The sequence below is a fragment of the Rhopalosiphum padi genome, chromosome 3 (assembly GCF_020882245.1).
Source record: "Rhopalosiphum padi isolate XX-2018 chromosome 3, ASM2088224v1, whole genome shotgun sequence".
Classification (NCBI taxonomy): Eukaryota; Metazoa; Arthropoda; class Insecta; order Hemiptera; family Aphididae; genus Rhopalosiphum; species Rhopalosiphum padi.
This window is the reverse complement of record NC_083599.1, coordinates 45,587,346-45,600,802: the sequence shown is the minus strand read 5'-3', so window position 1 is coordinate 45,600,802 and position 13,457 is coordinate 45,587,346. Positions and strand designations below refer to the sequence as shown.

At 25.2% G+C, this 13,457-nt stretch overlaps 1 protein-coding gene across 1 annotated transcript; it reads left to right on the top strand.

Moving 5' to 3' along the window:
• Positions 1-4: 4 nt before the first annotated feature.
• LOC132923728 (Golgi apparatus protein 1) lies at positions 5-11,845 on the top strand. The gene is made up of 17 exons (XM_060987678.1): positions 5-750; positions 2,331-2,645; positions 2,715-2,960; positions 3,033-3,213; positions 4,463-4,683; positions 4,755-4,876; positions 4,948-5,209; positions 5,276-5,445; positions 5,516-5,639; positions 5,698-5,919; positions 5,995-6,195; positions 6,275-6,460; positions 6,585-6,785; positions 6,848-6,967; positions 7,037-7,286; positions 7,837-7,946; positions 10,155-11,845. Exons 1-17 carry the CDS (start codon positions 562-564, stop codon positions 10,314-10,316), a joined length of 3,282 nt encoding a protein of 1,093 aa, XP_060843661.1. The 5' UTR covers positions 5-561; the 3' UTR covers positions 10,317-11,845.
• Positions 11,846-13,457: the final 1,612 nt, after the last annotated feature.

The following is a 13,457-nucleotide window of genomic DNA, read 5'->3' as shown; positions in this document are numbered from 1 at the left end:
GTACGATTACGATAACGACGCAACAACGACAATAATAATTTGTCATTTCGGATCTTTGTCGTCGACTCGTTGTCAATTAATTATTGTCAACACGATCAGCAGTGATAGTACTGTATACTTGAGTACGATCTTGGATACGTGACCGTGGTGATAGCTGTTATTATCGTGACGGCTATCGATATAACAACAGCAACAGCAACAGCAACAACAACAACAACATTACAACAACAATAATAATAATAATACGATGACGACGACGGCAATGATAACGAGTGATACGAAATAACAAGACAAATTGCGTGCCGGCGACGATCCGCGTTATTACTGATAAGAACCTCCGTCCGTACCTATATTATTATATTAGTACATACTTATTACTTGGTGACAATTCGTATGAGTCGCTCTGCCATTGTCGTCGCCGCCGATTGACGTAGTTGTGCGTTGTTTCCGCGTCCTGACGAGCCGGAAGTGGTAGCGCCGTCATGTCGCCCTCAAGACGTCATCCACGACTGTCGACGAGCTGTCACCAGTGATCCGCCCCCTTGCGATCCGTAAGTAACCATGGCCCGGCCAGTCGTCGTCGCCTCGGTCCTGCTTCTGCTGCTGTCGTGCACCGTCGTCCGTGCATCCGCTGTCGATTCGTTGCTGGCCGAACCGTCGTGCGTCGATTACTTGAAATTGAGATGTGCCAACGCGGGCACTGCGGCAGTGTCGAAACTCGACATCCTCGAATGCATACAGCTCTATGAGGTAATTGTTCGCTCTGTGTTAAAATTAAAAAAAAATTATAAACAGTTTCAATGTGATAATGTACAATGTGTTAAATTGATAAATTAAAAAATTAAATAATAATTTAAACTTTTTTTTTAATATAATATGCTTGTTGCACTTCCCGCATAAACAATTATAATAATTGTATAAGTATTAATGACAGAGTACTATTTTAAATAAGCTTATTTTACTTGGTCTTGGTATATTTTGTTATAATTTTGTTAAAATAATAACCTCAATAATTAAATGAATGAAGGAACATAAATAATGATTTCAAATATAACCAAGTTAAATGTACTTTATCTTTAACTTTACAAGTAGTCATGTACTCATGTTATAATATATTTAGTTAATTTAGTTATGTATAACTTTTTCAAATTATAATAAAATTATTTATGGTGATTATAAAATAATCAATAATTGGATTTTTATGGAATACAAAAAAATAATAATTTGTTGATACCTAACTAATTTTTATATTATTATAAACATTAGTATTAGTTGATTCTAATTAAATAGGTGACGAAATTGTTAGACATTTATTTTTTTGTGTTATTCCAATCATCAGTTGTTAAAACAAATGATTGTATACTGTACAATGTACATATTATTAGTAATTAGAAGTAACAAGTTAATTTTTTTAGGGGACTTCAAATAAGATCTTATAACTTACATTTTATTTTTAATAAAACAACCACCCTTTGGTTTTATGCTTTTGTCTAACACACGTGCAACATAAGATATGTTGACATGTTCTATTTCCAATATATCAATTAATATAATTAAGTGATAAAAATCATGAAAACAGATTTAAATTTGTTGTTAAGTTTACTTGAGATCGACTATCCTACATTATTGATACTATCCCCCAAAATACTAAAAACAATTTATTAAAAATTGACATATTTCAATTTTTGGAGAAGTAAAAAATCAAAAAAAAACAAGAATATGGGAAAATCAATCTCAACTTGAAGATAAATTCAAGGTTTTCAGAAATCTAATCACTTAATTATTATATCAATCCAGTACCTTGGAAATAGAACACATCTATAACCCTATGTTGCACATGTGTTAGAAAAAAAAAGAAATAATCGGTTCCAATCTCCTTAATGGTGTAAGTTTTGTATAAAATATGTATTAAATTTCAATCGCCTAGATAATTAAAAAGTATAATAAGTTATAGTACCTATAAGTTAAAACTCCATTCAAATGTTACTTATTCATCCATACTCCACTTAATAAGTGACTACTTAGTTAAACTATTCACCTAAAATTTAATTGTTTACTTTTTTTTAGAATATATTTATTTTAATTTTTTCATTATTAAAAATACAGGCAGGCTTCAATGTCATAGGTTAATTGTCTATAGTACATTTTATACCTATTGTCTTAATTGTTATTTCATCAAAATTACTTAACAATTGCAAATTGTATTAAACATTTTATTCTATTAATATTTTATGAGTTAATTTTTGAAATAAATTATTTAAAAATATCCCATCTACTCTTTCTGAAAAAATAAATTTAAATATTATTAATTACTGATTTAATTGTTATAGGATTCAGATTTTTCGGGTAACTGTCCAAAAGCCATTTGGACTCATTTAAAAAAGTTTATGGCAAAAGAAAATCTTCGAGCTGTACTATGGCCAAAATGTAGATATGAAATTGAAAAACTCAACTGCGAACGAGACAAAAATTGGTTTGGTTGCATAGTTGACAAAAAACAGGGCATCAGGAATAATGACTGCCTTCATTTAATAATGCGAATTGAAAATATAGCATTTTCTGATTTTAGACTAATCACAAATTTTTCAAACTCATGTCAAGATGACATAAAAAAATTTCATTGTTACAATATTTCTATAACAGATGTATGTAAAAATTATTCAAATTATTTGTGCACTATTATAAATATATAAATGTACTTATTTAATTTATAGACACTGTATCGAGGACGTGTATTGGAATGCCTTCAATCCAATATAGACAAACTTTCTCCAAAGCAATGTTTACCTTTGGTTTATAAGCTATCTGAGTGGCAAGCAGATAATATAAAATTTGATTACTCCCTTCATATGGCCTGCTTAAAAGACAAAGAGAAACTATGTGCTGATATTCCAACTGGTAGTGGTCTTGTTTACAACTGTCTTGCTGGACATATTGGTAGTGGACAAATGTCACTTCCGGTAATTTTATTACTTGGGTTATAAACATTAGAATATATATATTAAGATTTGTTTTCCTACTTTTATGTATAGTGCCAAAACCAACTCTGGAGGAGAGAAAAATTGATTTCTGGTAATATTAGAGTCAGTAAAGGATTAACTAGAGCATGTAGAGAAGATATCCGTACATACCGCTGTCGAAGATTAGTATCTGATGATAAGGACGTACGTTTGGCCCAACTCTTGTTGTGCTTAGAAAATGCTATTCATAATGGTAAGTTAAAAGATATATAAAGTATTAAAATATTTAGTTTACTTTAAACATTTAAATATATTAATTCATACTTTGAAGATTGGTATTCATTGTTTGAAAATAAAAATATGAACTATGGATAGAAAAATGATAATACTTTATTTTTTATGAGGAAATAAATTACCAATATTTTTGTCTTCTTACAAAATGTTTAACAATTCTAATAATGAAAATGTATTAATTATAACTATCATAACTCATGAGTTCATGTATTTCCATATCAATCTTCTCAAGTGGTATTAAATGGTATGATAGAAAGTTGATACACAAGTTTCAATATATAGTCGTCATGCAAAAAGTGGTTAATTGAAAATTATTATAACCAAAATTTTCTTTTTCATTAAGACACTGCATAATGTTGACTATATATATTATATACTATTACAAATAATGATTAAGTAAAAAAAAATTGAATGGAATTATACAAATTTAAAATTTAAAAATAAAATTATAAAAATTATCACTTTACCACTTATTGTATGATGGCCAATATTTGAAATTTTATTACGCATATTTCAAATGGAATAATTTATACATTTAAAACTACAAGAACTTTTTGTTAATAATTTTGATACAAGTAAATACTAATTTTTTAATATCCATAGAAAAAAATTGCCTATTATTCGATATATTTATAAAAACTCTCTTATATTATCAAATGTCTTAAGAACATATTAAACACAAACCTGATAACGTTTAAATCACTATAAAATAAGCAAATGCTTTAAGTCCCGAGCCCTGGTTATAAGAAAACATTTAAAGAAAAACATTCATTCAGTTTTTCAGTTTAACCTAGATAAATATTTGTATTTAAATTTTGAATTATATATTTATAAACTTTTGAGTTAAATTTGGAATAAATATTAATGGTGTTAAAGACCTAAAAATTATATTACATTATTTAAACTACATAATGCATTTCTTTTATGAAAAATTTCAAAAATTTAAATTTACTTTATTATCGTTATATTTGTAGTATAAAATGATAAATAATTTACTATTTATTAAATTATGTATGTAATGCTCTATTACTGTCTATATATATAATTAATATATATGCTATTAAACATCTTATCTCAGGCATAACTATAATGGTTTTGGAGATGATTCAAGTAAATTATAAAATTAAATACATTATATTTATTTATTGTATATGTAAAAAATAAATATTATTATTTATTATTATTTAACAGTAACATTTTTTTTTCAGGCAGTAAAGTATCCTCTGATTGTCAATTTGAATTAATGGAACATCGAAAATTGTTACTCCAAAACCACCATTTATCACCAGAAGTTGTTTCAACATGTTCTAATGATATTGAAAAATATTGTAGAAATAATGAAGTTAGCAGACGAACCATTCATTGTTTAATGGATCATTCTAAGCCATCACGTCAAAAAAATCGAATAGATAAGGCTTGTCAAAAATCGGTATGTGTTTTTTTTCTATACATTAAATCAATATGGTTTATATTTAATGTAATATTTTTAATCATAATTAGTTACAAAAACTTATGCGCATCACAAATATTGGTGAAGACTGGAGAGTAGATCCTGTACTACAAGAAATGTGTCAATCTGAAGTTGATAAGTATTGTTCTGATAGACCTCCTGGCTACAACAGGTAATTACCATTTTTAAATAAATATTAAATATTAATATGGTATTAATTTAGTTTTATATTTTTTAAATTAGGGTGATATCTTGTTTGCTGGAAAAGTTATTTGTGGGATTAGTCCAAGATAAATGCAAGAATGCATTACTGCCAGTTCAATATTTTATTAATCGAGATTTTACATTAGACCCTGCATTATATCAAGCATGTTATTCAGATGCTTCTAGGATATGCAAAGCTACTGGAGATTGGATAAAAGAATCAAAAGAAAACTTGATTTTACCATGTCTTACTCAATACTATCGACCTTTTACATCATCTTCAACTGGAGCAAAATATAAAGTAATTTTTAATCATTAATAAAACTAAAATATTTTGATACCTTAATATATATATTTTTTTAAATAGTTAAAACCAAAATGTAAAGACCAAGTACGAAAAGTTATGATACAACGTGCTATTAGTGTAGATCTAAACCCAGAAATCGCTGAAGCATGTATTAAGGATCTTCCAAATTTTTGTCACAAAAAAACTGGTGTTGGAGAAGAAATGCTCTGTTTACAAGACCATTTCAATAAGTAAATAATTACTTTTATAAAAAGTATTCTTTTAAAATAAGTTTATTTTAAATAAAACATGTAATTTCAGTAAAAAGATGACCAAAGAATGTAAAGAATCGATTAGTCGGTGGACAGAAGCACAAGCTGAAGATATCCAGCTAAACCCTGTTATTAGATTACATTGTAAACCATTCATTCAACAATTTTGTTCGGTAAATTAAAACATAAATATTAATTATTATTATTATTTTTAATTATTTTTAATTTCAGACTGAACTTCTATCTAAAGATGAAATTGGTAAAAATGATGTTATGGATTGTTTGATCAAAAATAAAAACAATCCAGAAATGAAAACAGAATTAAAATGTCGTGCTGCTGTGGAGCATTTTCAATTGATATCTATGAATGATTACCGTTTTACTTTATCGTTTAAAGAAGCTTGTCGGTCGACTGTTATTAGGTATTGTCCCAAGTCTCGTACCAAACCAGAGGTATGTAGAATTATATTACTTTGTATAATAAAATATATACATATATATATATGCATGGTTGATTTTATTTTTTAGGTTGTTGCATGTTTAAGTGAAGTAGTACGTAATGATACTATAACCGACTCTAAACATAAGGTAACAAAACCTTGCCGACAACAATTACGTGCTCAATTATTGCAACAACGGGAATTCTTAGATTTAGATCCAGTTTTAAAAAAAGCATGTCAAGATGATATTGCTAAACATTGCTCTAATATGGAATCTGGTTCAGCACAGGTAAAATAATCTTTAAAAATTTTAAAAATTTTAATCATAATTTTAGTTCTTGATCTTTTCCATTTATCCTTTATCTTAGGTTTTAGTTTGTCTTGAAATGAACAAAAGCTTATTGTCAGATCAATGTCACCGAGTAATATTTTTGATTCAAAGGCAAGATTTGACTGATAGTTCGTCAGATTATGTATTGTTAACAAAATGCCATAAAATGTTACAACTTTATTGTAAAGAAGAAAATACCTCCCGGGCTTTGAGCTGTCTAAAGGTATTTATGGATAAGTGTAATAAGTATTTTTAATAAAATATATGATATTATGTTATTTGTTTATTTTTTTGTTAATGTTTGATTATTATTTAAAACAATCATAAATAATTAAAATTTGTTATAGAAATTCAAACATGATCTTACTTTTGAAAAACAATGTCAATCCCTTGTAATTCAACGTATGATTGAACAAAGTGATGATTATAGACTGGATCCAGCACTGCATCATAGTTGTCAAACAGACATCAATTTGTATTGTAGTCAAATATTGGCTAAATTACGCCCAGAATCGGAGTATAATGGCAAAGTGTTACAATGTTTAAAAGTTTGTCCTTATTGATTTACATATTTTGATTTTAGATTAAATATGATTGATAAAATGTTTAGGAAAAGTTTCGGCAAAGAAAACTTAAGCCAGAATGCGAGAAACAAGTATCTGTTACTTTACGTGAATCTGCATTAAATTACAAATTAAATCCATTGTTACGAAGTCTTTGTACAACTGAAGTATTTTAAAAATGTTTACCTATTTTGTATATGAAAAAAAAAATATATTTGTTTTGTTTTTTCAATTAGATTAAAGAGCTTTGTCGAAAAGAAGAGCACAATGAAGGCAATGGTGATTTAGAGGATTCTGGTCAAGTGGAGGAATGTTTAAAACAAGCATTAAGTCACGGGTTAATAGATAGTCGGGCTTGTCGTTTAGAAGTAGCTGGATTGATTGAAGAATCCAAAGCTGATATAAATGTTGATCCATTGTTACAACGAGCATGTTTTCTAGATATTACCAAGTACTGTGATGAAGTTCCTCAGGGAGCTGGAAGACGTAAGTTTCTTATGATACTATAATATTTAATTTATATCAAGTGATATTTTAATGTAAATAATACTTATTTTATTAATTTTTAATATTTTTAATTGTTTAGAATATAAATAGTAAAACTTAAAAGTTTTTTTTAAACATTTCACATTTTTAAGGAATATAATTTCCAATAATATTCTTTATTTTTATTTCTTATAATGTTTTGTAATTGTTTTTATAAATAGAAAAAAATTACTCATTGGTAAAATTTAAACTTCAATGGATCAGATTAATGTTGTTAAATTTCTTAAAGTAAACTTCTTTTCTTAAATTTAAATATCTATGAACAATAAAGTTAATCATTTATTTATAACCAACATCAGTACATTTTTTTTCTAAAAATAATTTTGATTTAGAATATGGTTTTAAAAAAGTATAAATCATTATGACATAAGTAGTTAAATTATAGTTTTCTATTGTGATTCTTCATATATTTTTCTTTTCAGAATCACAAAAATTATCTACAAATGTCTAATCATTTGATCGATAATATAATATTTTTATTTTTAAACAGATTTACAATGCTTACAATCTGTTGTTCAATCCAAAACTAAAACACTCAGTGCCAAGTGTCACGACATGCTGTTGCAGAGGATGGAAATGTTTAAAAACGCAAAAGCATTGGTTAGTAAATTATTACTTGTTTTTTAAAATATAATTTTGATATAGCATTCCACTAAATTAAACTTATATTATAATCAGAGCTCAAGTCATCATGAGCTTAAAATCATAAAAATATGTTTTTTTGTATGTTTGTTATCAATTTAAAAAAGATGTATAATAATTACGAAAGCACGTTGTAGTACTAAAAAACTAGTAAAATTGATTGCAGTATTACATTAAAAAATACCAAAAATTGCACTGAAAAATAACAGCGTTTGTTATAAATGTTTTAAATTTACTGCTACAGACTAAAATTCTACCAAAAATATAAATATAAATAATTCAGTGTTCTATTTGAAGTGGCTAAAGAACAAATTATAACGTTATAACACATAATTGTCAAATAGTCATATTTCACAAATTATTTTTGTGCTGTACTTACCAACTTGAAATTATGCTTATTTTTTAAGATAACATAGATGTTACGACAGTTGAATGTTGACTATAACTGTAACTGAGTGTAACTAAAATTGTTGTATAAATGAGTAAATTTAATAAATTTACAATAAAAATCCAAAAATTGCAAAAAATTTCACTAAAAACTTTTAGAATTTAGTTTGTACTTACATAGCACGCATTTATAACATACTTAGCAATACAGTAGAACCTTGATTATCCGAACCTCCGTTATACGAACCCTCTATTTCCGAACTGCAATTAGCATATTCGAACATTAAAACTCGTATCCGTGACTTGGCTACAGAAAAGCGCGTTGCAGTCCATCGTCAAATAAAAATTGATAAAATCAGCAAACATTATCTTATATATATCATATATGTAATTTTGTAATTTATTTCAAATAATTTAATGTTTCTAATTCTTATAAAGTATTAATAATAATAAATATGTATATTGTATGTACATATTATAAAATATTTAACTGTTTTTAACAATTTTTTTTTTTTAATTTCCAATATCCGAACTAGGTGCGGTCCCAATTAGTTCGGATAATCGAGATTCTACTGTATATTGAAAAAGTAGAAAAAAAAGTTGCAAATGCAACAACATCCGTGCCCTAATAATTACATTCATATACAAGTACAACAAACAGGATATAATAATTTTAATTTTTTACATTATTGACCATTTTTACAAACTGGTTTACAAAAATATGTAATAGAGCCTTGTTTTGAATTTTTTCTTTTAGTATTTACAAAAAAAATATATTAATAACTCAATAACATATTGAAAATGACAAATGTCGTACTATGATACTATTTACACGTTTTATTGTTACTTACGTAGGTACTGATTACAGTATTAACAAATAAAAAATGAGATAAAAATACAAAGTAATTAAATAAGCTATTATTAAGCATGTATGTGACATGTTAAGAAGACATATTCGCATGTGTTTTTCCGTCTTACTAATGCATACCATATATGTTCAGCAGCTCCAATGTTGTGTGTTTAGCTTTAATATTAGAGTGAAACGACCTATTATTAATAGATTAAAGGTATGAACATTATCTATAAATTATCGTCAGTTTTTAAATATTTTAATTTATACTGAACTATGAGCAATTATAAATATTAATATTTTACATACTTGTAACACTTTTAAAAATTTAAATATCATAAAAAATTCGACAAAGGAACACAGATCAGGAACACAAAGGAACATCTTCCCTTAAATTTTTTTATAGACCATTTCACTTTATTTTTTAAGCTAAACATAGAGAATTGTAACTACTGAACATATTTTGGTATGGTATGTATTGGTAAGACGGAGACATATGCGAGTACAATGTCCTCTTAAGATATGTTTTTAATATGATCATGTTCATAATTGTATGATTTAGATGTTCACATCTATCCACTGATAGATAATAATTACAATTTAAATCAAATAATCATTTTAAAATTTATTTATTTTATGAAAAATTAGTATTTTTGTGTAAATAATTACAAATATATGAAAATATCAATAAATCTTTACAATAAGCATTTATAGAGAAAAAAACAAAAATATTCAAACATATAAGTGAGCCCTGATTTTAATATAATTATTACTTGTTTATATATTATTGTGAAAACAGTGATATAAACGATTTTTGATTCTCACTAATACAATAGTATGAACTTCATGTATCAGTTATTATATTATATATATATATATTATAATTTTATATTTAAATGCAATTGTAATAATTTAATTTAATTTTGTAGATTTATCCCGAGAGCTTACAACAATTATATGGACAAGTCGCCAAATCACCTTCTAAGAAATACCTAATAGTCGTTTTGTTCACTTTTATGGGACTAATATTCATAGTTGGTTTGTTTTGTGGACGTGTTAGTCGAAGAAGTGCAATTTCTAAAAAAAAATAGATGTTGTCATCGGCCAATACTGATAGGTAGCTTAATTAAAAATGAACAAAATGACTTTGTGAATCTCTCTATACATATAAATATAAATTTTAATTGGATGTGTACATTATACAATATGCTATTTACTGTTAGACGCATTAATGTTAACTATTATGATAGTGGTGATTTTTAGTATTATATTACGAACAAAAGAATGATACAATTTGAGTTAATTTTTGTAATTTTTTAAACATAATATGCTATGGTTATATTGAAATATGGTATAAAATCTGTCATAAAATTCCAAAAATAAACAAATTAAATACTGAAAATAATATTATCTATTATGTCTTAAAATTCAGCATTATAGAATATTTGTATTAGAATAGTAAAAAAAAATAAAGAAAATATATCGAGCTCAAAATTTATTTTATAAGTTTTAATTTTATAGTTTATTTCTATATATTTACTTTTTATCATTTTTTCTTCATTATTTTTTAGTTCTAAAGCCAAATTAAAATTGTCCTTGTAAGTTTTAACATGACCAAACATTAATTGTAATTGTATTCATTAGTAGATTTGTGTCCTTTATATTGGGTCCAAAAATATTATATAAAAAGCTGGGTCATCACAATTGGTGTGCTTGCCAAATATTTGTCACTTGTTTAACTTACTATGTTGTAATGACAAACAACTTATATAATTATTTATCGTCTTCCGAGATTGTTGATAAATGTAATAAATGTACTGCAAATTAAAAGCAATCAATTTACTGATGAATATACTTAAAAAATAATTGTATTAGTTGTTGGAACACTTAATATATAAATTATTAGCAAGTACACTAATTATGGGTACTCAACTCAATATTAATGAGGTTTTTACACATTAAACAATCTTATCAAAAACTAAAGTGGATATGCTTCCTTGGATATTTTAAATTATTTGTAATGTACATAATATTATAAACTTATTTATACAATAAACATAATAGATATTTGTCCAATGTAAGTGTTTTGTTTAGGCTAAAATATAAGTGTAATAAAGAGCACTTAAGTACTTAGTACATTATTCAATACAAAATTATAAACTCTCTTTTTAAATAATATTCAAATCATTGAAAAAACACTCGTTAAATTCCATTATCAAAAAAGTACTAAATTATATTTTTATTTTTTATCTATAATTTACAAAAATAAATATAACCTAACCTAACTTATGGTTATTTGATTTTTGTGCTGACTTTTAGAAAAATATATTCAATTAACATGTTCTTATTTCTTACTAAACATTACCAAAATATAATTTGAAGGAATTTATTTTACATTTAAACAGATTATATTACCAATACTTATTTGAATATAACATATTTACTCAATATTCTCAAAAATGTGTATTTTATTATTTATTTGTGATAATGAATTAGTTCAATTAATTATAATTCGCTATAATTGTGTATCATAGTTTGCCAAAAATATATGTGCTATTAATTTATAATATTATACTTAAATATAAATTATAATATAATATAAATGAAATGTAAGTTAATATTTATATCTTGTTTTTATTTATTAGTTTTTATGATTTAGCTCTATTTGTCCATTCATTTATAATTTGTATTTTGTCTTATACCTACTTTCTTTTGATTACAATCTTTCAACTAATTTTTAGGTAACATAAAATATAATTTAATATCAGCGATAGACCTACAGTGCAGTGGTTGCTACATAAACCATTTTTTAGTCAATATGTTTATTAAATATATATTTTAAAAATCCCATTTACTACTTTTTTTTTTTTTTTAAATAAAGTTAACTTAAATAAAGAAAATTTCAGTATTCATAATAATTTATTGAATTCAATTTCATTGAAATAAATAAAAATATATAGGTATACAAATAATTATAGAATTATACGCATATTAACATAATAACTCCAATTATAAGTTATAACCTATAACTTACTAATTGTCTATTAAATAGATTTTTACAAAAATAAATCTTAGTACACACCTTTTGGATTCAAGAATGTATGTATATATAATATATAATATAATATATAATATATCTGCTGTTAGTTCATCATTACTAATTAAATTTTTATTTTAAGAATTGCAATATGATGTTTTTAGAAAACTTCTTTTATTGAAATTCTTAACGAATAGTAATAAATATATTTTTTTATAACTAGTTTTTATTATGCAAACTATTTTCAGGGCTTATTCTAAGAATTTTAATCAACTACGAACTTTATTTAAAAAATAAGCCTATCAAAATAGAACTATAGGTATAGTATAACGAAATATAATATCAGATACCTGCTATTATAGTCAATAATGAAAATATTTTTAGCTTTTAAGTGGAATCATTTAAAATTTAACCTATTAATAAGAAATAAAATAATAAACTTTCGCGTTTCGCGTTTAAAATATTTTATTTTAATTAATGTCTACTTTACTTTTAGATTCTGAACGGAGTGATGAATGTATTGATTTTACAATGATGTGCGTTTTATTTATTTTTTTGTGTCTGTCATCATGTTTTGGAATAGTAATAAAGCTTTGATTTTTGACTTCTGCCCCTCTTTAAAAAGGTAATTGAATCTAGTTGGTACTTTGGGGAATCAAAAATAAAAAATGTCTAGTAGATTTTATAAGCGTCAACAAAAACCCTGAAAAAGTAACGGAAAAACGGGAATTTTTACGCATAACCTCTTCGACAAAATCGATTTTTTGATTTTGCTGTAATTCAAAAACAAATCATTGTAAATATTTGAAATTTTCACCAAATGTTTATATTAGCGTTATTTATTTGCGATTAAATTTTTAAAATATTTAGAATTTTTTTAAGTTATTTATAAACCATTGAAATTTTCGATTTTTCTAAATTTTTTTTCTGAAACTGCCGATAAAAAAAATTTGACTTTCTAAACAATCTTCAAAATTTAATGCAAGGTTTATTTTAAGTTGTACTTATCGTAGTAAAAAAAGATCAAAAATCGTTAGTCAAAATTTTTGTTTATAATCATTTAAAGTTCAAATGTTTAGAAAATATATCAAAATCACGAAAATTTGCAAAGAATTTTGAAGTTGAAAATTCATAAAATCTTTGTGATTTATACCTAAGAAAACCCAATACAAAGTTATCCATAAGTTTTCTTTCA

Bases quoted from the DNA above. Each gene is read 5' to 3' on its own strand.
- LOC132923728 (XM_060987678.1), top strand. From the start codon at position 562: ATGGCCCGGCCAGTCGTCGTCGCCTCGGTCCTGCTTCTGCTGCTGTCG. The intron at 751-2,330 runs GTAATTGTTCGC...TAATTGTTATAG, and splicing joins AATGCATACAGCTCTATGAG to GATTCAGATTTTTCGGGTAA. The intron at 5,210-5,275 runs GTAATTTTTAAT...TTTTTTAAATAG, and splicing joins CAACTGGAGCAAAATATAAA to TTAAAACCAAAATGTAAAGA.